Below are 27,266 nucleotides of genomic sequence, written 5' to 3'. Positions count from 1 at the left end.
TTGCCTTATAAATGTGCACCAGTTCTGTCAAGACTGGATTTCAGATTGCCTTGTTGGTTCGGCATAGATGACTCCTTAACAGTCAGCAGGAGACAGTCAAAGTACAGGGTTTTCAGTCCATCTACAAAGGACATGTTTTCACACTGCATTTTTTTTTTTGGAAGTAACTTCTGAGGCTGCATCAGTTGTTGCAACTGTAAAGTATATAAAGGAAGGTGCACTGTACTCACTTATTGGTCTACTGAGGGTCGATTACAGTGGGACTATAACTTCCATGAATCAGGTAATCTGAGCATGAGCTAGTGGGTAAAAGTACAGTTGCTTTAATGGTGGATTTCATCCTAGTGATAGATGCAAGTATCAGTAGGCTATACTGCAGCCAATAATCTCATATAAGGGCGCAGGAAGTAGGGAAAGATTGGTTACGAAAAATGAAGTGGGTTAATAGCCGTAGAAAAACCCATTGTCAGAGAGTGGCTGCCACCTTATCCAGAAATCTTTACAGTCAGGGTAGTACATCTGATCTCATCCTAGCCCCTAAAATAAGGCTAAAATATGTCATTGATGTGGAGATACAAGACTTTAATTTATCAGACCATGTCATGGTTTTGATGGAGGTCAGGTAACCTCCTCAGGAAGACAGTTTCAAGGGGTCGCAATGGGAACATTATAAATGAAGGGGAAAATAACAGTAGATGAGTTTATGGAATATAATAACAGATGCAGTTAATAGAAATGAAGAGAATTAAGAACTGGGGATGGACTGGAGGCAATTATACAAGGCAGCACTGAGAGGTGAATTAGTGCAAAAAGAGGGTAGACATAAGAGACAAAGAGATGCCCTTATTAAAGAAAAAGAAACACAATTAGAGGTTGAGCAACAAAATATATTAAATAAAGAAAGCATAGCTATAGAAAAATAAAAGTAACATGGACGGGCTGAGCATGGAGAAAGTAATTTTGTATATTTCCCAGGCAGAAGCAGAGCTTGCTTGGAGAAGAAATTATTGACAGTTAAGAAGCAGGACTGACAAAAAATGGCCAGCATAGCTGTTTCAATCTTAAAAAAAAAAAGGCTAGCGGAGACCATGAAAGGACAGATGGTGAAATCAGATTAAGATGTACAGGAGTCCTTTAGGAAATATTACAGTGTTTTATATAGTAAGCATGGTGAAGGGTCTCAACCATACTGTGATTTTAGTACTTCACAAGAATGTAAGTTAACAGATGAGCAAAACAGTTGTTTAGGTATATGCACCATAGCTATGAAGGTGAATGCAGCTATCTGAGATTTAAATCCTAATAAAGTCATGGGTGCAGACAGCGTCTGGCTGAATTTTATAAGTGAGGAAAGATTATCTTGGAAGTCTAACTGCAGGGCTATATAACAATTTGAAGCATAGAGGGTGACTGTTAGAAGGCTCCATTCAAGTAATAAGTATGGTATTATGTTAAGGAGACAAGGAGATTTCATCAATTAGTGACTTTAGGCCTATTTAATACATTTGGATATGCGATTCTTGCAAAATGTCTCAAGAGCTATGGTTTTCTTTGTTTGATTATTGCTGATCTGTCTGCTTTTATTTTTCCCACCCATCTGCCCTTCTTCTGTTGTACATTTAAACTTTGTGGCTTTTGAGTTGCCCACCCCTACTATAAATCTGATTATGGACACTCCTCCCAGTCCCATCTCATTAGCTCATTCTACTGAGCACTGAGAGATCAGCTGGTAAGGCGCACCCCCTTACTCTCTTAAACTTGAATTATCTTTAGTTGCCTCCATTCCACTTATTGAAAAATGAAAGCTGATCTGCTACATCTATTACTGCTTGTTAGTAGCCTGATTGCACTGTAACTGTTATTCTAAGCCTCTTAGCTTTGATTTGACCACCTGAGCTTCAAACTAGTTATCTTACATAAGAAAGGTTTGTAGTCTACACTCTTGTGGGAGGAAAGGTAGCTTATACCCTTCTCAATTGGGAACTGCTGGTTGAAGGTTCATTGTGTCTGTTATTCTAAACGTGTCTTATTTTTAGTTTAAGCACTTGCACTCTGGCTAGTTAGTTTACATTAAGAAGGTCTGTGGTCTGCAATTTTGTGGCAGGAGCAGATAACCTATGCCCTTCTGAGCTGAGAAATGTTGATTGAAGCCTTATTGTGTCTGCTATTCTAAAAGTGTCTTAGTTCTGCTTTAAGCACTTCGACTCCAAACCAGTTATTTTACAATGAGAAGGTTTAGATAGCAGGGGGTATCTTCCTCCATTATGAGTTGGGAATTGCTAGTGAAGGTTTACTGTGCCTGCTGTTTTAAGCTTCTTTGTTTTGATTTATGCACTTTGGTTCCATGGTTCCAAACCAGTTATTTTATATTAGGATAGTTTGTGGGTCTACACTCTTGGGGCATTGCTGTCAAGACAGATTTGTTTTTAACAATTAGAGCATCTAGTTTGCCCATAGCTGAGCACTGCTCATCAAGTTCCTTGTCTTACTCACCTATTCAATAATAAAATTTCCCTCACTCCTCCATAGTAGATCAATAGCCATGGATATTATGCACTTTCTGACTCTCTCTCTTTGCCCAGTCTGGTTGAGATGGGTATTCTGAGACATTGTAGTAATTGCATCATGTACACTAACAACCAACTTATTCTTAATAAAACAGATAAAGTATGCAAGAGGTGTAAATACACTTTAATGCTGGAGGTACAACTCTCTCATACAACCAACACTAATCATAGAGAGGTGGCCAGTGACACTTGCACCATGCCTACTGAACAGGGTAAAGACCCTACAGATAAAACTTCTTATGCTGAGGTACTTATAGGTAACCTTCCTAAACACTAAGACATCCTGCACAGTACAATCAAAGAAATTGTTCTCAGCTATTTTGTAAACACTCAATTAAAACACCACCTACACCCACACACAGTAGCACTATATGCAGTGCCTCTACTACTAAGCCCTTAAGGCAAACCACATCACAGCCACATTTCCTGCTTATTGGTGATTTTGTAGTAAGGCACACTGATGTCCTCCTCACCAGACTAAGTCACAGTTAGCTATCTTTCCAGAGCTGGTATCCATCAGATGAAACAGATACTCAGGTCATTAAACAGAAACTTTGTTTTCCTCTACCTGTCAGAGAGATGGACTTCAAAACCATGGGCAGAAGCAGAAGTCACCAGAAGAGGAAATACGAGGGACAGAATATGGGCCCGGGCAGTTTCACGAAAGCCTTTTTTCACAAGAAGGCATTTTGAACATATCTCATAGCACTCTTTCATCAGAAGAAGTGAGTATCTTGCAAAAAGGACTTTCATTCATATCAAGTAGGTACTCAGACATTACTAAAGTTATTTTTGATATAAAAAAGTTTTCTAGAGATTTAACATTGAAAATGTTGTTTGCTGAAAATAAAGGTGGAGAAATGAACTTGTTTAGAAAACCTAGTTCATTTATAACACCAGTTAATCCATTAATACATGCATTTGAGACAATGTGTATACAAGAAGTGTATAAAACACAGAGTGTTGAAGGCGACAAAGGTTATATGAAAAATAACTTAAATAAAAATGAAAGGAAGGCTCTAACAAACGTGCAGTAAAATGTTAGCATTGTAATCAGGCCTGCTAATTAGGGGGGGCCCTATTGTTGTCGTGGACTCTCATATGCATGCACAAGCTATGCAGACTATGTTAGCAGACACCAGTTTGTATATGCAAATTACAAATGTTCAAATAAACAGAATTTTTAATCAGATAAAAGAGAAGTAAAAAGCATTGTTGAATGAAGGTCTTATAACTAATGAGTTCTATAACTTTTTTCTTATAGAACATCCTGTTATTCCCTGTATACATGGATTACCTAAAGTTCATAAAAGTAAAAGTAATCCACCAATGAGACCTATAGTCTCAGAAGAGGATGGTCCACTGAACCTATTTCTATATACGTAGAAAATAATTTAAGGTCATTTCTGTCTGACCATATACAAACATTGGATGTTAATGCTGACTACATACTTGTTACCATGGATGTGGTCTCACTTTTCACGGTGATTCTGAATGAAATTGGAATTGAGAGCACAGAAAAGTTTCATATGACTTACTCTAACTTTGAAGTTAGGCAGATTTTACTTTTAAAGGCTTTACTTGAAATTGTCCTATGCTGTAATGTTTTTGTATTTGGAAAAACCTTTTATTGGCAGAGCAATGGCATAGCTATGGGCAATTTGTGTGCCAATAGCTACACCAATGCAGCTTTTGGTGGTTTGGGAAGAAGAACATTTGTTAAAAGGTCCTTAGGTCCTTATAGTAAATATATTTCATTTTTTAGAAGATTTGTGGACGACCTTTTTATTTTATGGAATGGGACCAAGCAACAATTATCTGAATTTGTGTGTTATGTTAATAGTATTGCCATGTTTTTAAATTCCCTTCCATAAACTCTGTAGATGAAATCAACTTTCTTGAAGTAGCGATATTGAGGGATGACACCAACAGGCTGTACACAAAACAATACAAGAAACCATGCCATGTGAATACTTTGTTGTCACATGACAGCATGCACCCTCAGCACATTTTTAAGAATGTTGTAAGAAATCAAGCTTTTAGAGTTTATAGGCTCAACGGAAGGGAAGCAAACTTTATAGATTGCACTGACAATGTTATTACAAATTTAATAGAGAGAGGTTATAATGAGAAGATGGTAAAGAATAATGTACATGAAGTGGCCAAACTTGGAGATTCAGTAGCAAAACCATATTTCTCAGAAAGAAGTGCTTCTAGTTACATTAAAAATACTAATACTACAAGGAAACTTAAGATGCCCCTATACTACTCATCTGATGTATATAAATATATGGGCATAGTAAAAAAAAAATTGGGGTATTTTAACCTCAGACAAAGACATTAGTAATATTATTGACCATGAACCTAGGTTTTTCTTTAAAAATGAGCTGTCCCTTAAAAGGAAGCTATGTTTTCCTAGGAATGAATTAAAATCTTTAGAGTATGAAGGTTTAACCATGTGTGGACAGTGTAATTATTGTAGTTACTTGAACACCAGCACTACATTTATGCACCCAGATGAAAAAAGGAGATACACTTTTAAAATTTCTGCTACATGTAATACTAAACATGTGGTATATCTTGCACATTGTTTGAAATGTTTAAATTCTATGTTGGGAAAACTGATAGGGCACTTAAAGATCGAATCAGAGAACATATATATCAGCAAAAACGAAACGGAGGAAAGCGTGCCCAAAAAGACAAGTAAACCAAAAGCAACACAATCCTGGCACTCAAAGGAGGTGGAAAATAAATTTCTTTACCACAGTGAAATGTGGTACCAACAGCTTTATTGCATTAATTGTTCTCTATACCAAGCATTTTGTACTTAATACTCATTTCATTTAACTGCTTAATTCTATTATTGTAAGATAGGTCCTGTTTGGACTCATATATTTCATTATCATTTACGTTTTCAGTCACTGAACCACTGTAGTTACTAAATGAGTTGTATTGATTTAACCATGTACCAGAAATGGTAAAAGAACATTCCCCTTGATTAAAATTATCATCTACATTGTCAACATTAATTCCGCCGCCAAATGCCACTGTATTACAGTCACCTGTGGTGTTAGAAATACTTCCAGAGTCCACAGTCCCATAATTTAGTCTCTCCCACTGTTCCCTGAAATCCCTCCTGTTTGGAATGGCATCTTCTCCAGTCGAATAAACTTTACTTTTGCCTTCCAATCCTGAGGCCCTGAGTGATGGCATCATCTACCCTCTCACCTCTTTGGGGCATGCTCCAAATAGAGCTTCCTGGTTTCCAGGTAGGGAAAGTCCTGGTTCTGTCTATTCCTCTATTCCTCTATGGGCTCACAGGGCCTGAACCTATGGACAGAAACAGGACTTTCCCTACCTGGAAACAAGGAAGCTCTATTTGGAGTGATTTAGTGACTGTGTTTTCCTGCCTGGTCGTTCCGTTGTGATTTTGTTATATATTTTTAAGTTGTTTACGTTTATTATCACAACGGAGTGTTTGCCCCTTGGCCTGCATGTTATTTTTGTTATTTCTGGTACATGGTTAAACCAATACAAATCATTTAGTAACTACAATGGTTCAGTGACTGAAAACGTAAATGATAATGAAATGTATGAGTCCGAACAGGACATATCTTACAATAACAGAATTAAGCCGTTAAATGAAATGAGTATTAAGTACAAAATGCTTGGTATAGAGAACAATTAATGCAATAAAGCTGTTGGTTCCACATTTCGCTGTGGTAAAGAAATTTATTTTCCACCTCCTTTGAGTGTCAGGATTATGTTGCTTTTGGTTAACATATATATCACATTAATAGAAGGGATAAAGTTAGTGCACCTTCTAAGCATGTCAGTGACAATGATGATAGACACATTTTTAAGTTTATTGTGATAGGAAGGGTTAATGAGAATATCAGAGGTGGTGATGTCCACAAAAAAAACTGAGGCCTTAGAAGCCACATGGATTGTTAGACTGAAAGCAGACTGTGGGCATGGTTTAAATGACCATATAGCTCTGAAGCCTATTTTAAAGAAGAGATGACTTTTTCGATGAAAACGTTTTTCATATGTGTTTATACTTCAAGTATTAGTTTTTAATATATGCATTTTGTAATATATATATTTTTTAACACTTTTAATAAAGTTTCATGTGTATTTTCAATACATTATTATGTATGCTGTTATATCTGTACCACTTTCTTTAAGGAAATGTGTTTATGTGGCTTTAATTAAAAATATCATGTGACCAGTCACTGACTGTTTTGCAACACTTCTAGAGTATAAAATTATGCTTAAATGAAACATTGTTACACCTGATGAAGTGGGGTACACACCTATGAAAGGGCTAGTGTTGTTTTGTGTTTGGATGTCGTCTGTTTTGGAATAAACTACTTTGAAACTGGAATCTGCCACCTGCTCCTGGTCCTTCTTTGGTTTGCTTATTTAAAACTACACTCAAGCTTCTTTGTCGTATTGAACTAAACAAGAAGGGAGACACAGTTTCAAAATGGGATCCAGAATCAAGACCATGAGGTACACAGTTAGAAATGGAGGAATATGCAGGAGTGTATCACCCGAATTACTCAAACGACTCACAAACAGGTCAGGAATGCTTTTAGATATAAATGATTTTTCTCACAATTAATTTAAAATGAAGTATTCAAAATGCTGGAAATGAATTATTAATTAAACAAAATGATCAAAACTACAATATTTGATAAAAATTTTCAAAAGACAAACGAAAATGCTCAGAATAGCTACTGAATTGCATAAAAATGTATAGAAAAGGGAAAACAACCATATTTTTTTGCAAATGACCACATTTTTCACTATGAACTACTTTTCAACATTAATTAAAGCTATTTGAGGTATAACTAAGGCAATATGAAGTATCTGAAGTATGCAAAGTGTTTGCAGTGTGTGCTTTATTACAGTATTTCACAAAGTTCAGTCATTTTGAAAATATTTTTGTGCAGTTTAGAATAACTACAGATTTTTGGCATATATGTATGTGTGCTTGAAACTACGTTTGGGCATTGCAAAGGCATGTTGCAGACCCTCACTGCTTGTGTTTGATAACAATATTGCAGAAAATTGGAGAGTGCTTCAGCAGGAATACTATATTTTTATACATGCTGCTTTTTCTGATGAAGACACACATACAAAGGCATTTATTCTGCTTAATTTAGCTGGTTCATAAACCATTGAAAGAGAGCATTTATTTGTGTACCCATCTGCTGTATATGCAGGGGAAGACCTCCATAATGTGGTACAAGCTGAAACAAGGGAAGACCCTGTGTGCTTGAAATGTAAATTTAGAGAAATGTGTAAACCCAAAAGAATGTTACATTGGAAAGACACTTATTTTACACAAGAGATCAAATGACTGGGGAAACATTTGCAGCATATATATCTGACTTGAAAAATAAGGCAAAAATGTATAGCTTTGGTGATGTGAGAGACTAGTTGATAAAAGGCAGGATTGTATGTGTTGTTAATGATGCAGTGAGAAAGATTTTGCTTTGAGACAGTGATTTGACATTGAACAAGGTCATAGAGATTTGTCAAATATACAAGCTCACAGAAATGTACACAAATATGCTTACAAGTGACAAGAGCTTGTTTCCAGTGCATTCCAGTGCAAACGTAGATAGTATGACGCACATGGTTAGCAGAAACAGGCCTAAGGGTGTGCCTGCCACAGCTCGAGTTCAGACAAAACCCAGAGCAGCTTCAATAAGGCCTAAGGCACATGCAGTTAAGCAAAGGGGTGACTCAGCAAAACCTGAGGCAAGCCTCATAGTCAACTGTTGCAATTGTTGTGGAAATCATGAGGCCAAATGAGAAAAGTGCTTAGCTTTTGGTCAACAATGCTCCAAGTGTAAGAAGTGGAACCACTTTAAAAAACTTTGTAAATCAAACAAGGCACATCCTTTTATTAAGAAAGACTATTCAAAGAAGCGATTTGATAAAATAGAAAGATGTGACCCTACTTTTTATGTAGATGGTGTGTTTGTGCTTGGTGAAGAGGTCAATGCAGTAGGTTTGTTGGCAAAAAACAAAGTATTTTGTACTTTTCTGATTAATGGGAGACCCATAGAGCACAAAGTAGATACTGGTTCAAAGTGCAATGTTATGTCAGCAGAAACGTTTGCTAGAGCAAAAGCTGGTGAAAAACAATTTGACAGACAGTGTGAAGCTTATTGTTTATGGATGGCGCAGCGGTAACATTGTCACTTCACATCAAGAGGTTTTGCGGTTCGATTCTTGGCTGTGGTGCTTTCTGTGTGGAGTCTGCATGTCCTCCCTGCATTCATGTGGGTTGTCTATGGGTGCTCCAGTTTCCTCTCACATTACAAAGAAATGCATCTGGAGCATTTCTCCCCAGGCCTCCACTGAAAATTGGCTTTGTTCAAAGTCAGACTTTCCCGGTTAACAAATATTACATAAATAAATTATGGAGGTGAAGAGATTCAAACTGAAGGCTCAGTAGTACTTTCATGTTACTCTGCTGGGAACAGCTATGACTTGTAGTTTTATATAGTCAAAAGACATGTACAATCATTATTAGGCCTCAGAGACAGTTTAAAAATGAAATTGCTTTCATTTACCAAAGAAGTCCATCATGTAAGCACATGTCTCAGCTCAAATTTCACTAACACTAATTTTTCTGAGTATGCTGATATTTTTGAAGACAAGCTAGGCAAACACCCAGTTGTGTACTCCACAAAGTTAGACCCTAGATGTCTCCCCAGTTGTCAGACCAGCTAGGAATATCCCAGTACCTATGCAGAACAGAGTTAAAACTCAGGCAAAAAGGTGCATTTAGGATTGATTTGTCCAGTAGAAAAAAACAACTGAATGGGTATCCTCCATGATGGTCGCTCACAAGAAAAGTTCAGATGATACCAGGAGGCTTGAATAAAGCCTTAAAATGACCTTACCATCTAATGCGTGCAGTCGAGGAAGTTACTGCCCTTATGCTAAATGCCACTGTTTTTTCTGTCTTAGATGCAAAAAGTTAATCTTGGCAAATAATGCTTGATCAAAAATCTTCATTAGTAACCACACTCAGTACCCCATTTGGAAGATAAAGATTTCTGAGGATGCCATTTGGAATAAATTCTGCCAGTAAAGTCTTTTAACGTGCGATGGAGCAAATTTTTTCTTGCTAACCAAGTGCTATAATAGTAAATGATATTCAAGTAGGAGATAATGGTGAAGCAGAGCATGACAGAAACCTCAGGAAAGTTCTGGAAAGAGCATGGGAAGTAAACCTTAAGTACAATCCTCAGAAATGTAAATTCAGGCTACAAGAAGTTACTTATGTTTGTCATTTGTTTACCAGTTCAGACTTAAGACCAGATCCTTCCAAGCAAACGGCAATTCTTGAAATACCTGCTTCAGACAATGTCCAAGCCTTACAATGATTTCTTGGTATGGTCAGCTATTTAGGCAAGTTTATCCCAGACTTCAGTGAACCATCAGCACCTCTAAGAGAGCTGACATGCAGAATGTAACCTGGTCCTGGTTAGAACAACACTAAAGGCAATCTGATATCCTGAAACAGAAAATTGCCAGTCCACCAACTTTAAGATACTATGATGTTCACAAGCTAGTAACTCTTTTCTGTGATGCTTCTATGTTTGGCCTAGGTACAGTCATTCTTCAAGAGCATAGACCAGTAGCATATGCATCGAGAACACTAACCCAAACTGAGATGCAGTATGCTCAAGTAATCATGTTTGCATGTTCGAAGTTCCATGAATATATTTATGGATGACCTATCCAAATAGAGACTGATCACCATCCGCTAGTTACTATTTAAAAAAGTCAGTGCATATAGCTCATGCCAGACTGCAATGCATGATGCTCAAATTGCAAAAGTACAATTTCAAACTGGTCTATACAAAAGGGAAACTTCTTTATCTTGCTAATACTTTATCCAGATTGCCCAGAAATACCACAGAAAAGCTTGACAAAGAGTACTATGATTTAGAAGTCATGGAAGTGCATATTTTTTTCCACATGACTTAATGAGCTTAGAGATCACACAGCACCAGATATGATTATTCAAAAGCTCAACCACTTCATCAGTCATGGATGGCCGTCAAAGCAATCTTCTTTACCACTAGACATACAGCCATTTTTTCCTTATAGATTTGAGATTTTTATGGAAGATGGTATCATCTTGAAAGTTCCAAAGGTCATCATTCCATTATCCTTACAACAACAATACATTCAGATTTTACATTGTGGTCACCCAGGAACTGATTCTACCAAAAGAAGGGCAAGAGAACTAGTATTTTGGCCTTCTATACCAAAAGATATTGAGAAAGTACTTTCATCTTGTTCTGTTTGTAATAGTACTAAAGCGCACTTGCAAAAAGAAGCACTTTATTTAAGCCAGATACCTGGACTACCTCGGTCAACAGTAGCCACATATAACTTCAAGTGGAATAGTCAACATTACTTGGTGTTAGTAGACTTTTATTCAAATTGGTTCACGATTGACCTACTTCCTAACCTAACATCCAATACTACCATTACTAAGCTGAAGAGACATTTTTCTGTCCATGGTAGTCCACACAGTTATTTCTGACAGAGGTACACAGTTTACAAGTCAGCAGTTCATGAGATTTGCAGAAGAGTGGGACTTTATCCATACTACCAGTAGCCCTGAGTACCCACTGTCAAATGGCTTGGCTATATGTGCAGTGCAAAGTGCAAAGTGCAAAACAGCTGTTAGCGAAGTCTAAATGTGACAATACCAATTTTTTTGTTGAATTTGGTTAATATCAGAAGCATACCCTGAGATAACTTACTTGGTTCACCTGCTCAGAGACTTATGTCAAAACAAACTAGAACCACATTACCAATCAGTAAAAATTTGTTGGTTCCTAGTGCTAAAAACAGCAAAGCAATAAAAGCACAACTTCTAAAAAACGTTTATGCCAGAAGTCTTATTATGACAAAACTAGCAAATGTCTTAGTCCATTGAAAGAATGAGAGATAGTGAGGATGCAAAAAGTGAAAGATTTTGATCGGATTGGTCAAGTGAAAACTTTGCGTGAAGAACCGAGATTCTATATAGTGGAATACCAGGGTATGGAATCAGTGGTGTAGCTAGAGTTTGTGCCACCCAGGGCTGCCTTTGAGTTTTCAGCACCTGTCCCTCAGAAAATCATTGTCAAATGGGGCACCCCATATACAGCCTCCCCCCCTGCAGCCATTCCAGTATACCATTACTTGGCTATTTCTCCTTATTTGCCATAAACACTGTCATGTGGATACTGCCTTATGCTTACTTCTACAATGATTATTTGGATTTCATTTAAAACTTTTATTTTAAATTTTATAGCACAAACAATGATATACATCTGCTAAACAAAGCACTACAGTCTCACAATGAAAACAGATTTGGCGTTAAAACTTCTCTGCCCTTGAAACTCACATTCATTGAAACAGCATTGAAACCCACATTCATAGGAAATGCATCTGGCCAGTGGCGGATAAAGTTTACCTTTGGGTTGTTTTCAAATCCTAAATATTTGTGCAAGGGCCTGTGACCATGCAAACATGCATGTGTTCTTTGATTCACCTTCCCAGTTGTATTACATTATATACCTTGTGTAATACAGCACACATGTTAGAGTGTGTTTTAAATTTATTATTGTTTTGGACATTTTTTCAGTAAGCAATGAAGCAAAATGTATGAAGCAATAATGACAAAACTGCCCAATTCAGAACATTTTCATCATAAAAATCTACTCACATTTGTGTCACTACAATCCACCAATATCAGTAAATATGCACAATCTCTTCAAAAGTAAAAGCCATCTAAATAATTTCACATTAAAGAGATTTGTAACTAATTAAGTATTTGCTTACTAACAGACTTCTTTATATTTCATTGTTTCATCTACAAATAAAGTGCCTGTTGCCCTTGAAGAATAAATTGCCTATGTTACATTAAACATTGATAAGCTACTAATATTGCAATAGATAATGGGTGGCAAAATTATAACAGGTACATAGTTACTTGGTATCTCCTCCAAAGGAGGACATTCTCAGGACTGCAGCATCCACCCATCTACATACTGCATTAGTAGAACCCACAGATTTCTGCATCAAAAGCAAGTGTATTACTGATTGTGCTACTAACAATGCAAATAGACTTAGCATAAGCAGCACTAAACTTCTCTTCTCCTGAAGCTCTCAGCTCCTTGTAAAATCCACTTGACACTCTATATGCAGCACAAGAAATCTGGAAAAAAACAACATTTATTGGGGGAGGGAACGCCCAAAATCAGTGACACATTTTAAACATTGCTTGTACAATCTTAGAAAGTTGCTAGAATAAAATGATTTGTGTTACCATGCATTTCCTGAAAATAGGAAGGCTGAAACTTAAATGGCTATCATTATTTAGTGAATTAAGTTCTCAATGATTTGCCAGAAAACCACAAATTTTAAGAGGAACAGACCAAAAGTATGAGCCAAACATTCCAGACATTGTGTGAAGATCTGGACAGTTGAGAGCTATGGACTCAACTCCTTGCAGCACAAGTGGTGGTATGGGTAGATAATTCAGGCTCTTTATTCTTGTACCTAAGGCATAGGGTTTGAGCCTGAGTAACACTAACCAACAGGTATGCCTAACTGGGGCATTTTACACACACACACACACACACACACACACACACACACACACACACACACACACACACACACACACACACACACACACACACACACACACACACACATAGACCCACACACACATACTCCCCTTACTTGAAACACACACACACACACACACACACACACACACACATACACACTTTACTTGAAACACACACACACATCCCTTACTTGAAAAAAACACCCCTTACTTGAAACACACACACCCCCCTTACTTGAAACACGTCTTACTTGAAACACACACCCCTTACTTGGAGAATCTATCTCTGCAGCCACACACACACACACACACACACACACACACACACACACACACACACACACACACACTCACACACAAACACACACACACACACACACACACACACACACAAACACACACCTTACTTGAAGAAACTGTTTCTGCAGCACCTTACTTGAAAATGAAGAAAATTCCATCTCGTCAGCAAGAAGAAGCAGAAGCAATTCCAACCCAGAAGACAAGCAGCAAAAAGGTGTCCTATTTTAAGATTGTGTGGGTGGAGCAGAACATCTGTGTGACAATGAACTTACAGACATGATGTGACCAGAAGAACTGAACATGATGTATTGGGACAGTTCAAAATAGTGAGTAAATGTGACAGTCCCAAAAGTGTCACCCGGGCCGGACTGCTCTCCCTCCAACTAGCTATGCCACTGTATGGAATTCAGGCAGAATTGGAGGCATCTCCTACCACTGTCTGAGCCAATATTACAGCAGCTTGCCTGTAACATAGACTCTAATTCTCAGAGCACCTCGGTCAATGTTCCTGTTTAAGGAAATATCTCAGCATCTGTTCCTTTTCCTGATGTTGTCCCTGATGTCTCTGAAACTGAACATTCACCAGTGACTGTCCCTGTTGCTAAACCCAGTCCTAGCTATTATATTATGAGATCAGGTCAGATTTCCAGACCTAGTTCCAGATACATGGCAACCTGGGCATGCTTGTTTATTTGTGTTTATGTCTGTATAAACTGTGTGCCAATTCCATTGTCATTTTTCAGTGCATGACCAGCTTCTCAAAGAGGGAGGATGCAGATCAGAATGTGTGATGTACCTTTAAGAAGCTTTCCATTCTGTGGGCATGTGCATGTAAGTATAGAACACGTGCAGGCAGCAGTGCCATTTTGAGTGACCAGCCAGAGTGCAAGCATGTATGAGTGAAGTAGTCCATCAGTTTATTAGTTTGTTTAAGTTTATGTTTCCAGTCCTCCATCCTGATATGTTGGTATGCAATAAACTTCTTAAACACCCAAGGATCTTTGTCTTATCCCATTACACAAGAAGAGTGACACAGCCAATGCTGATAATGTAGTGCAGCAGTAGGTACCCTACACATGCTCTGGGAATGCCCAGGAGCACAGGTTTATGGGGTGCAATTCATGGGATTTATGTGGGTTAATTTTGAAAACTGTCCCAAAATGTGATGGCACCTTTGACTGCTTTATATAAACAAGGATAAGTAAATCAATACAGAAAATATGACAGCAATGTGGCCAACGGGAGCATGGTGAAGGTGAAGATGCAGCCAGCCCATGACAGGAAAAAACATTTCTTCCCTGTATATATCTCTTAAACCTACAAATCAGTGAGGCCAAGAATAGCAATCACACAGATCTGGAAGGTTGTATCTATGCAGTTGGATTCAGTACTGATGCTGCTTAATTTATGGAAGTATTTAGGACAATTACCACTATGAAAATGAGATATGTTACTCTGACTTGTAAATACTGTATATAGTTTTTTATTTGTTTATTTACAGTATTCTGCAATGGTTAACTATATTTTGTTCTTTATTATTTTAATTGCTAGTTTTAATTATTAAAATATTAATAAAGTATTTAATTAGAAATATTATAAATTGAGTTGTTTCAGTTTTGCATTTTAATATTTGAAACCCAAGCCTTTTATGTCAAATATATGGTTTTCAGAACCAAAACCAAAAGAATGTTGGAAAATATTATAGCTTTGCTTCATTTCTGATTTGTTTCATTTCATTAAAATCAAATAATGGAGATGATTTTCAGATGGGAAGCTATTAAACGCACATTCATATCCTCAATATTTTTCAGTAAATACTAAGATACTGGAATCATATTTGTTAAAGAAATAGAAAGCATTTTTTCCCATGATGTTAATGTTTTTTTTTTTCCTTTTAAAGGTACATGCTAAGGTAACATCGTTCACAGACCATTCGTTACCAGAAGAAAAGAGTGAAACTGCAGTAAGCTAATCAAAATCTGGTCTTGGTATCAGCAGAGTGACATTTACATGCATACAGCAGCTGGCTACCAGTGCAATTCTGCTTAAAATTAAACTTCCCTGGATGCATTCTGATTTAGGTGCTACAGTAAAATGTATTTATTATGAGTTTTGGGTATTGCGAAGATAACCCAAATCATTTTAGCCCTTCTCATTTCAGCCCTTCAAGTGCACAAACAAGCTACTGAATCAAATGTTGAAACAAGACCACATTTTAGCGAAACTATATATACAACTTTACAATTGCTTCCCATGATGATGTTCATATCATTGTGATTTATGTAGTTCTGACACAGTACAGGCATGTAATGAATAGATTAATGCACATAAAGCTCAGTGGTAGGGAAATAGGTTGCCCTTTATATAAACCTGATTATTTAAAATCTACATTAAGTCTTCAACATCTTATACAATTGATAACAATAACCACATTTCCATACTTGCCAACAAAGGGAACCTAAAAAAGACTTTATATGTCATTATATAAAAGCTGACAATAGTTGTAATAACATACAGTAAATACTACACAAGTGGATTCTGTTTACTGCCCTACTATAGGTTATAAAACAGCAGTATATGTACAGAAATAATTTTCCCAAGCACCTACCAGCACAGATTACTCCAGCATCATTCTTATGGCTGCAGGAATGTTGACCAAAATTTGAAAGTGGACAATCCAAAAGATGGGATTCAGTACCATTGCAGAAGAAATTGTCCTTCCACTGTTCAGATAATCCAGACCCAAAAAATGCACCACCAGGGGCAGATTCAGCAAATCCACAGTTTAGTTGCTGGCAAAGCACATTGGCATCTGCTATGTCCCAGTGCAGGTCACAAACGGTACCCCATTGATTTCCATATTGGAGCTCTACTCTGCCTGTACAGTTGTTGGAGCCATTCACTAACCTGTAGTTTCTGTACCCTGATAAAGAAGAGAGAAAAATCAAAAGAAATGAAAGAGAAAGAGAAATTCAATGACATAATTTATTCTTCAGACTTATATAAGCTTTATATTTGGAAAAAATGTAAAAGCCTGATCTCCTTAAACTCCAAGCCTTGGTCTTGAGAAATTAAACAATGGCTTATGCAGATAATAATTTCACTTCTGATTGTCCTAGGTAAGCAAGACGTATGAATGTCGATGACAATTAAGGGAATGATAGATCTGTGAGTGGAGAAAGATGGTGTCCAGTATCCATGTTATTACAAATTGAGACACTTAGCCTCCTCCATATTGGTAAGTGCTGCTCTTTACAGAATGCCATCAGAAATGCATCATTTTTATATCAGTTGTTCATAACATCTTTTTCTAGTTTTTGTGCAAAAATGCACCATTAATTCCTCATAATACATAAATGCAAACATGCATTCATTGTTCTATGGTAACTCTCAAGGCTAAAAATGAAAATATAGAAAACAGCATTTGTATTGCTTGAACAGCAGCACAATGTTAATTCTATCAAGTATACCAACAGCATTTCTACAAATCATTTATCAGTGTTTAAATATTCTTGTGCTTCAATTCTTTTTTGTCCAAGAGTACAAAATATTGTGACATTAGTTGAGAAGTATTTCCTTGTGGGTAACCAACAAATGATTTAAGTTATTTGATTGCACAGATGTCTAGCATTTGCAGTGGCAGTTTAATGCCTGATTTCTTTTATTCTATATATCTTCTATAACTGAAAGGCTAACTATAATGTCATATGCTTTCTCGTGAAATGAGTGCTAAAATTTGGACAATACTCCGGTGCCATACGAGGTGATAAGGTGCCGTACAAGGTGACAGTATTTGATGAGTTTAATGTATTTTCATGCTTTTGAGTATGAGTAACAAAACCTTTGTTACTGTGTTGTATATGCAGGAGAAAGGAAATATGGTCATTATTCACTGCAAAATTAACAACCATGTCATAGTTGCCCTTAGTCCTTTCTAATATAGCTGAGATGACAAGCATTGTCACAAATTCCTTAGAATGTTCCATGAGGTATATGTCTAGTTACTAAAATAGTTGTGTTTATTGGGTAAACATGTTTGCATAACCATCTCTTGGTCTGGTTGGTTACAAGATAGGATTTTGGTATTATGAACCCTCTTCAGATCTTGTGCATTGTGTTTGTGTATGTCTACTTTTTTGAGGTCATTGGAAGGTCTGTATAATATTATACATGTATGAGCTTTTTGAGTATTATTAATATTTTTTGAGGGGGTTATGGCTTCTTGAGATGACATGTAAGTTTTCTGTGATTATGAGTTTCAGAACATCTGGGCAGCCACGGTGGTGCAGTGGTTAGCATTGTCACCTCACAGCAAGGGGTACTCTGGTTCGATCCTCAGCTGGGGTGCCTTCTGTGCGGAGTCTGCATGTCCTCCTTGTGGTCGCATGGGTTTTCTCCGGGTGCTCCGGTTTCCTCCCCCATTCCAAAGACATGCTGCAGGTGGATTGAGCACTCTAAATTGGCCCTAGGTGTGAGTGCATGTGTGTGTGTGGAAGGTTGGGTGCGAGGCTGGCAACTCAACACTGTAAAACTCCACTGCCAATCATGAGCGGACAGGTGATCTGCTGTGGTGACCCCTAACTAGGAAAAGCCTAAAGAAGAAGATGAGTTTCAGAACATCTCCATTTGAAATGGTAGTATTGGTTGCCGGTACAGAGTTTTAGCTCAATATTCTAGTCTAGATATACTTCCACCTCATACAGATACCAATGCTCAGGTGAAGGACTGTGCATTTTGTGAGCATTATGCCTTTCTTATATTGTTTGAGATAACATCAACTGTCTAGTCTTGGATCATGATGTGTTCCCATTACTAACATGATGTGCTCAGAAAATTGATATAAAATAATGGCATCCCTACATAAAAATGTATTTCCAATAACTGTGTGCTGCTACTCAGAACCTAATTTTCTGGTTCAAAGTGCACTTAAATGGAAAGTTTTGGCAATGTTTCTTCTTCAAGCAAAATGTGAGCACTGCTGTACCTCTTTATAGATACCTTATTTGCAGTACTAGATACTGCTACTAATCAAGGATTTTGACACATTCACATCACATCTGTGATTGTGCTATGTTCTATTTCATTCTTGAAGTCCTAGTGGAATAAGGATACCTTGTCTTATTCATACCGACAATGCTTGAAAGGGAGACTATAAAAAGCACTGCTGTTACAAAAAAAGTCTTTCGGCTTTTCCCAGATAGGGGTTGCCACAGTGGAACTGTGGTCCACTAATGATTGACAGTGAATTTTTATGGTGTTGAGTTGCCAGCCTGGCACCTAACCTTCGAAGAAGGCACACCCACACACCTACTTGCATGTCTTTAAAGTTAACTCAAACACAGGGAGGACATGCAGACTCCACACAGAAGATACTCCACCAAGAATCAAACCAAAGAACCTCTTGCTGGGAGGTGACAACACTAACAACTGTACCACCGCAGCTCTCATGTAGCATAATTATGGTACTGAAGTTGCAGCATTCAGTGCTATAATTAAGCAGCTTAAATGTGAAAACTGATTTATATAATACAAGTAAGGCAAAGAGTTGCTTTACTAGCTTAATTTAAATATTGTTTCACATTCAAATGTAGTTTTAACTCCGAATTCCAAGCATTTGCTGTCCATTAAAGTTTGAAAGCATATTAACTGAAAGATGACAGATGTGAGTTAAATCAGGAAAAGGTTAACATTGCAGGGATTGCAGTATGCAACTAGTTTGTAAGAAGGTATGGATGAGAGTTTAAATAAAGTTCAAAAGGGAAACACCCCAGAGTATGTTATTACACTCATTACTAGCAGGAACAAATGAGTGGAATGGACAGATGAATCTGAATTTGTGTGAGAGGTGAGAGGTGGGTGACTCAAGTGCCTCTGGGCTTGTAAGCACTGGAGAAAATCAAAAACAGATAACATTCTTTTCTGACACTTCTGTGTAGAAAACCTTGAATAATTTAATTGACTTTCTCATGGGGAAAAATGGTTGTGCTTTTCCTGCATCATGCATTTGATACTAATGACAGGGATTAGGCTAGTATGCTATGCAAAAATATATTTGTTTAGCACATAATACAAAAGAAAAAAGTTGACAAAAATATTATAAGATGAGAAGTGTTAAACAAGATAAACAATCACAGCAAAACATCAAAAAGTGAAACACTATAAAACAATTTATAATAGAGCGGTAACTGTACCATAAATTGTGCACACCATACTTGCAATACTGCAACAGCAATGGATGCTATAAGATCAGATTAGTAGCACATGCTACATAATTACAGAGCCATCACAAGAGAATAGTTTAGGGTATAGGACTAGTAGCATATGGACGTTTAAACTGCATACAGTACATGAACAAATGCAGAGATCAGTCTGGACCAAGACTTTTGGAACTTTGTAAAAGTGACACTCTTCCATAGGTCCTGACATTATCCATTACTGAGTAACATACATTCCACTCTAACATAGCACCTCTATCAGGTCTTCATACTGACTTTCTCCACTGGTTATGTTCCCAAGCTGTGGAGATTGGCAGTGGTGCCTTTACATAATACATCATAGGTTCATAGCTGATTACTAGACAAATGACCGGGGCTGGGAGTTCACAGGTTCATAGGTTCATAGGTAGGTACTAGGCTATTGGCCCTAGGGCCTATATATGCCTAGCCAAAGGTACCCTGGCTTTCACCACCCAAGAAAATTATCTTCCTGTGCCACTGTCGAGAAGAGCCACAGAAGTGATCTCCGGGGTGAATTTCCTATCTCCCATCCAATCATCAAGATTTTTCTTGAACAGTGCTAATGAGGAGCTTTGTTTGATATAGATAGGTAGTTTGTTCCAGAGTATGAGAAGTCTCTGGGACAGAAATCTATCCCTCCAGCATGTTCTGTTTATTGTGGTGACGAGGTTTAGGTCCCTAGAGCGTGTAGCTCATAGGGATTGGGATTTCTTTAAGTGGAGCATGTCTAAAAGCTCTGGGTTTGACATAGCTTTGTATGTTAGGCAGAGATCGCCTCTGAGTAGGCGATATGCAATGGAGTAAAGCTGCAGTTTTTTGAGACGGTCTGCATAGGGCATCTCTTTGAGGCCAGTAATCCTCTTTGTGAGGTATTTCTGTGGCTTATCCAGTTGTTGTAGATGTCTTGTGAGGTACATACCAAAAGGGGCATTGTACTCTATAATGGGTCTCATGAGTGACGAGTAGAGGGGAACAATGACCTCTTTTTTCCTGGATGAGAAACCTTTTGTGATGAGGTGTGCCACATAGAAGGATTTCCTGACTACTGTGGCGATGTGATTAACAAAGGAGAGACTACTGTCCACCTGTGTCCCAAGGTCTCTTATCACACTTTTGGTGTTAAGTAGACTACCACCTACGTGGTAGTTCATGGGTACTGAGTTTTTACCAAAAGGAATGACAATGCACTTTTTGGCATTGAGCTTGAGGCCATAGCTTTGACACCAGGCATCTGCCTCAGCAAGGCCCTTTTGTAGGATGTCCACATCTTTTGGAGTTTTGATTATGGCTCCTAGTTTGCAGTCATCTGCAAACTTCGCTAGCCAAAGACCTTCTGTGTTGGCCTGTACTTCAGAGAAGTAGATACCAAACAGGAGAGGACCCAGGACTGTACCCTGTGGTACTCCACTTGTCACTGGTCTTAAGCTGGATTTGGAGTCTGCTACTTTCACAGTGTGGGTTCTGTCAGTGAGCCAGTTTGCACCCATCTTGTGACATAGGGATTTATACCTAGTTTAGTGAGTGTATCTATAATTCCAGAGTGAGGGATGGTGTCCAATGCTTTGGCGAGATCTAGATAGGCTCATCTACGGCTTTGGTGACTGCTTCAAAGAAGTCTATCAGGTTTAGGAGACATGATCTGCCTTTTACAAACCCAAACTGGGTGGGGTCCTGAGATTGGAGATTACCAATGTCATTGTTTATAAGTTCCATGATGATACGCTCCATAGCCTTGCAGACCAGGCTCGTTAGGCTAATTGGGCAGTAGTTTCCAGGGTCTGTGGTGGCTCCCCCTTTGTGGAATGGGATAACTGTCGCTGTGCGCCATTCAGTGGGCACATAGCCTGAGGTGAAGCTATGATTGAACATGGTACTTAGGTGGGGTGCCAGTTTGTTCTGTAGTTCATGTAGAACACAGCCTAGGATGTCGTCAGGTCCCATGGATGCTGTGTTCTTGGCTTTGGATAGTGTGTTTTTTACCTGTGCAGCCGTGATTAGAGGAACTTTGCATTCTTCTGGTATAGAGATGGGCCCTTTAGGGGATGACAGAGGGGTAAAGTTAGCACTGAACCTATCTGCCAGGATGTTAGCAATATCCGTTGATTCTCTATATTTAGTGCCATTGTACTGTAACTCAGAGCAGATCTGAGTGTTGCCATTGAGATTCTTGACATAGCTATATAATGCTTTGTGGTTGTCTTTAGAGTCAGTGGCGATTTTGTTTTCATAACTAGCTTTGGAGGATTTTATGAGGGATCTCAGCTTCTTACTGAAGCTGACCAGGGAGTTTCTCCAATCATGGGATTTTACTCTTTTTTTGCAACAGTTTCTTTCTTCTGTTGTAGAGTTTGTTTATGGCAGGGGACCACCAGATTGGCTTCCTTTTTTGGAGGATAGCATCTTGGTTCTGTTAGGGATTGCACGATCCATGCACTCATGTAAGTGCTTATAAAGTGCATTTGTGTAGGATTCAGCAGTCATACCTCTATTGTCCGTCAGCATGGGTGTTGTGAAGTTTGCCACTTCTGTCTTAAGAAGCATGAAGTTGGCTTTGGAGAAATTTTTTACTGTGGTTTCTCTAATGGGGGGTGGGGGAGGGATGTGGATGTCTAGGGTGATTAGCTTATGGTCGGACCAACGAGGAACTGACCTATGGTGTGGAGCACCAGTTGCCCATGCTGGTAATAACCAGGTCTAGGATATTGCTGCCACTGGTGGAGGTGTGGATAAGTTGATCCATGGCATTGGAATTTATAAATTCCAGAAAACTTTGAGCACAAGAGTTAGTACACGAGTAATTTTCCCAGTTAATGGTAGGGTAGTTGAAATCGCCCATTATTAGGGTGTTAGGTTGTACCCTAATATTTTCCAGTGTATTAAGAAATGAGGAGTGGGAATCCTGGGGCATGGTGGGGGATCTGTAGCAAGCTACAATTTGGATTGCGGTCTTGCCCAGAGTTAGTTGCACTTGGATAATCTCGGATGCATTATGCTGAGCAACTAGCCTGGAGGTGTGGATATCCTTAATGAATATGGACACTCCGTCGCCTTTAGTGTTTCGGTCCAGGTTAGGTGACCGAAAGGTGTGGTATGAATTATAGCCTGGAAATGCAGGGGTACTTTCTGGAGTCTTGAACCAGGTCTCTGTCACTGCACAGATGTCTGTGTTCCCCATTTTAAGGAGTGCCTCGAAAGAGTGCATTTTGAGGTTCAGACTTCTAGCATTGAGTAGCAATACCCTCAGATTCTTCTTGCCTGTACCTGTTAGGGTGGTGAATTTGTCATTTGAACCTTGCCTAAAAAAGGCACTATAGGGGTGGCTAGAGCCTTAGCCAGTATCCGGAATCCCAGGGGTGACAGGTGTAGGCCATCTCTGGCAAAGCATCGTGGCTTGTCGATCATGTCATCCCAGGCAGACAGATACTGGATCCCCTTAGAATAACACCAGAAGCTTAGCCAATTGTTGAAGTCAATCATTTTGTCCTTGTACTGTGGTATCATTCTGGGTGATGGCAGGATGCTACTCAGGGCTAGGGTCATACCTGCCTGGGCTACAAGATCGGACAGCTCCTCCATGTCCCTTTTCATGTAGTCCAAGAAGGTACATCTCAGGTCATTCACACCAACATGGACAATGACAGAGTCATATTTGTACTTGTTGTGGAGTGACCTGAGTGCATGTGCTATGTGGCGGACCCTGGCACCCGACAGGCAGCTTACATTAACTTTCTCCTTGTTTAGCCTGGTGAGTGGAACATCAGTGTGCCTGACTATAGAGTCACCTATGACTAGAGTGTTGGGTACGTTGTTATGCCTTATGGGCTGTGGTTGAGTGGCACACTGAGTTTGTGGGCTATGTGTCATTTGGGTTGTGTTGGGGGTGGAGGTTGCTTGTGTTTCTGCTTTGGAGGTCCTTGTTGCTTGGGCAGGTTTCTACTGAGAGCCTCCGTGAATGTAGGTGTGTGTTTTGTGTTTCTATGCGTGTGTTTTTGTGGTGTAGGTTTTGAGGGACTATGTGCTGAGTGTGGTGTGGTGCAAGTGTTTAACTTCTCCTCTTGACTGTCTAGTCCAGTCTTGGGTGAAGAGAGCTTTTCTTCCAGTTTGGCTATATAAGTGCATCTCTCACAGGTTGTAGTGTTGGGTGGTAGGAGGAGAGGGTTGTCTGTGTACATGAGGCAATTACTGCATTGCCCCAAGATGCCCATATTCATCAGGTAGACAGGAGAAAACACAGGGGGATGACCCTTAGACATGCCTGGATAGGTGCTTATTTGTTAAGAACTAGAAACTGTTTTCCTCTTGACGGTGAGGAAAGTTTAGTGCTGTAGTAATTTGTAGCTTATTTAGTGCTTACAATAAGTTCTGAACAAGTGCTGAAAAAAAAATGTCTAGTTCTAAGAAACAAAATTAAGCTAGAAGGCTTCCTTTCAACACAGAAAGGCTTGGGCCCTAGAAGCCTTCAGATAGTCCTGGACACAGCAAATCTATATCCAGGCTAGACTACCCGCAGGAAAGGCAGGAAACAGGCTTAGAAAAAGTTTTTTTTTTTTTAGTGGAAAGTGAGAAAGGAGTAGCAGAAACTAAGCTGATTGGCCTTCTCAAATGTTCTCCCTGTACTGGGTAGAATGAGGTAATGACACTAGACGGGCAGGAGGGTCCCAGATCAAATTTACACTAGGGGCGGGCAACTACAAAGCCACCAACTATAAAAACACTACACCAACAGGGAGGGAGGCTGGGAAACAAACTGCAGAAATGTTTCTCACAGCTGAAAAGCAGCAGTGAGCCTTTAAATTAAAGTTTTAAACAGCTAAAGGAGCCTCTAGAAAAAAAAAGAGTTTAACTGCAACAAGTTATTAGAAACAAACAACCCAACAGATGCTTAATAAAAGTGGACAATTTCCAGTTAATACCTCACACACAGTGAAACTAGCTAGAAAAATACACAGTACACAAAGTGCTATAAATAACAAAGAAATAAAGAACAAAATAAACAAAAAACAGGATACTTAATGTTATATATTATAGCCCAGAGTTTGCTGAGCATCCTTCCTTCGATTAACTCAGTGTAAAATGGCAGAACACTCACAACTGAGCTTCTTAGGTAACAGAAAGTTGAAACCTGAGACAGCTTTTAAGGAAAAAATCTCAAAAGAACCAATGAGGTGCTTAGTCTAAGCTGTAGTCCAGGTGACCTCAGTCAGCCAATGACCACAAACAATTCTCTCTCACTGAAATGCCTGATGGCTTTGGCTAAACCAAGAAGTCCCTGAATATGTGCTCAGACACACAGCCTCCACAAACACTAGGCCCAAATACAAGCCTGAATATGAAAATGCTACAAATATCCCCACTATTTAGAAACAAACTGCAGAAATGTTTCTCACAGCTGAAAAGCAGCAGTGAGCCTTTAAATGAAAGTTTTAAACAGCTAAAGGAGCCTCTAGAAAAAAAGAGTTTAACTGTAACAAGTTATCAGAAACAAACAACCCAACAGATGCTTAATAAAAGTGGACAACTCCCAGTTAATACCTCACACACAGTGAAACTAGCTAGAATAATACACAGTACACAAAGTGCTATAAATAACAAAGAAATAAAGAACAAAATAAACAAAAAACAGGATACTTAATGTTATATATTATAGCTCCGAGTTTGCTGAGTGTCCTTCCTTCGATTAGCTCAGTGTAAAATGGCAAAACACTCACAACTGAGCTTCTTAGGTAACATAAAGTTGAATCCTGAGATAACTTTTAAGAAAGAAATCTCAAAAGAACCAACGAGGTGCTTAGTCTAAGCTGTAGTCCAGGTGATCTCAGTCAGCCAATAACCTCAAACAATTCTCTCTCACTGAAATGCCTGATGGCTTTGGCTAAACCAAGATGTCCCTGAATATGTGTTCAGACACACAGCTTCTACAAACGCTAGGCCCAAATACAAGCCTGAATATGGAAATGCTACAAATATCCCCACTACTTAGAAACAAACTGCAGAAATGTTTCTCACAGATGAAAAGCAGCAGTGAGCCTTTAAATGAAAGTTTTAAACAGCTAAAGGAGCCTCTAGAAAAAAGAGTTTAACTGCAACAAGTTATCAGAAACAAACAACCCAACAGATGCTTAATAAAAGTGGACAATTTCCAGTTAATACCTCACACACAGTGAAACTAGCTAGAAAAATACACAATACACAAAGTGTTATAAATAACAAAGAAATTAAGAACAAAATAAACAAAAAACAGGATACTTAATGTTATATATTATAGCTACAAGTTTGCTGAGTGTCCTTCCTTCGATTAACTCAGTGTAAAATGATAAAAAGTTGTCTTTGTAAGCCTAGCTATGCTTTCCAAATTGAGAACCAAACCCTGTACTTTGTGCCTTTGAGGTAAACACATGCCAATCCCTTAAAAGCCATTCCTTTACTGACTCTAAGAATTACAGAACTATTACTATCAGTAATACTAAGTACAAGGTGATGGAATGCATTATAACAGAAGTAATCCAACCTGGATGAGTTCATTTGAAAGGGTTACTAAGGCCATGAAGGAAATGCTTGTGATCTGCATTACTTATCTAGGCCTTGTAAAGGCATTTGACTCTGCCTCTCATGCTGGAACTACTAACAAACTCTCCCAGTTTATCATTAATCTGTAGATAGTTTGCTGCATCAGTATTTAGCTGTCTGACAGAACACATACAATTAAGGTCAAGGACAGTTACTCTAGACAGAAGCATGTATAAACTGGTGGTGTCTCACAGGGTTCTGTACCAGCTCCCCTCCTCTTTGGTATATGTTTCTTTGACATGAAAGCTGATATCAACTGACTATGCCTAACAATGTTTGCTGATAATTGTAAACTAGAGTAGTTATCAAATCCTATTCTGAAACTTAGATTCTCTAGCAAGAGATGGACCAGACAAATGTCTGGTGTATTAATTCTTATCCTACTCTCAACAACAAAAAAATGCATAGTTTTGTTTGAGAAATCTAGCATCATTACTGTTACCGTACAGGTGACAATCCATTTGAATTTGACTCAGTCATCATGGTCTTGTCTACATATGCTAATAGATTCTCCATTGACCACTACATCTCTGTGGTGATTAGAAAATATTTCTGACTTGCAGAAGGTATCATTTGTTGTATTTTGCCAAGATACAAAGAAGTTGTAACCCCCCCTTTACTCATGAATTACTAGGTCCCTCAATGAACATAATGCACAATTTGGCTTGTATCTCACTAAGCATCTAAATCATTTTGCGAGACCTCGTTGTTTCCTCACCAAAATGATGTCAGGTCTCAGTACATCTAGCTATACTGATAAACTAAAAGCCATGCACTATATTCAGTGTCATTCAGTGTTGTTCATACTCATGAAAGGTGATCTCTGATTAGCCTTCTGTGGTATGAACAACCCAACTCTCCTTGAAATGTTTGACCAAAATTGAAGCAGTGGTAAAGCAAACACCCATTTACTTCCACATAAACAATACC

General features: G+C 38.5%; 1 protein-coding gene across 1 annotated transcript in view; it reads right to left on the bottom strand.

Annotated features, from left to right (window-relative positions):
• LOC122808189 (antigen WC1.1-like) overlaps positions 1-27,266 on the bottom strand; it is a 997,107-nt gene that overhangs the window by 838,630 nt on the left and 131,211 nt on the right. The window contains exon 4 of the mRNA XM_044079157.1: positions 16,142-16,456. Coding sequence (XP_043935092.1) covers positions 16,142-16,456 — 315 coding nt within the window. The remainder of the gene's footprint in view (positions 1-16,141; positions 16,457-27,266) is intronic.

The sequence above is a fragment of the Protopterus annectens genome, chromosome 8.part0 (assembly GCF_019279795.1).
Source record: "Protopterus annectens isolate FY-2018-M chromosome 8.part0, PAN1.0, whole genome shotgun sequence".
In the NCBI taxonomy this organism is placed as follows: Eukaryota; Metazoa; Chordata; order Ceratodontiformes; family Protopteridae; genus Protopterus; species Protopterus annectens.
Note: the sequence above shows the minus strand (reverse complement) of the source record. Positions and strands in the feature narration are given on the sequence as shown.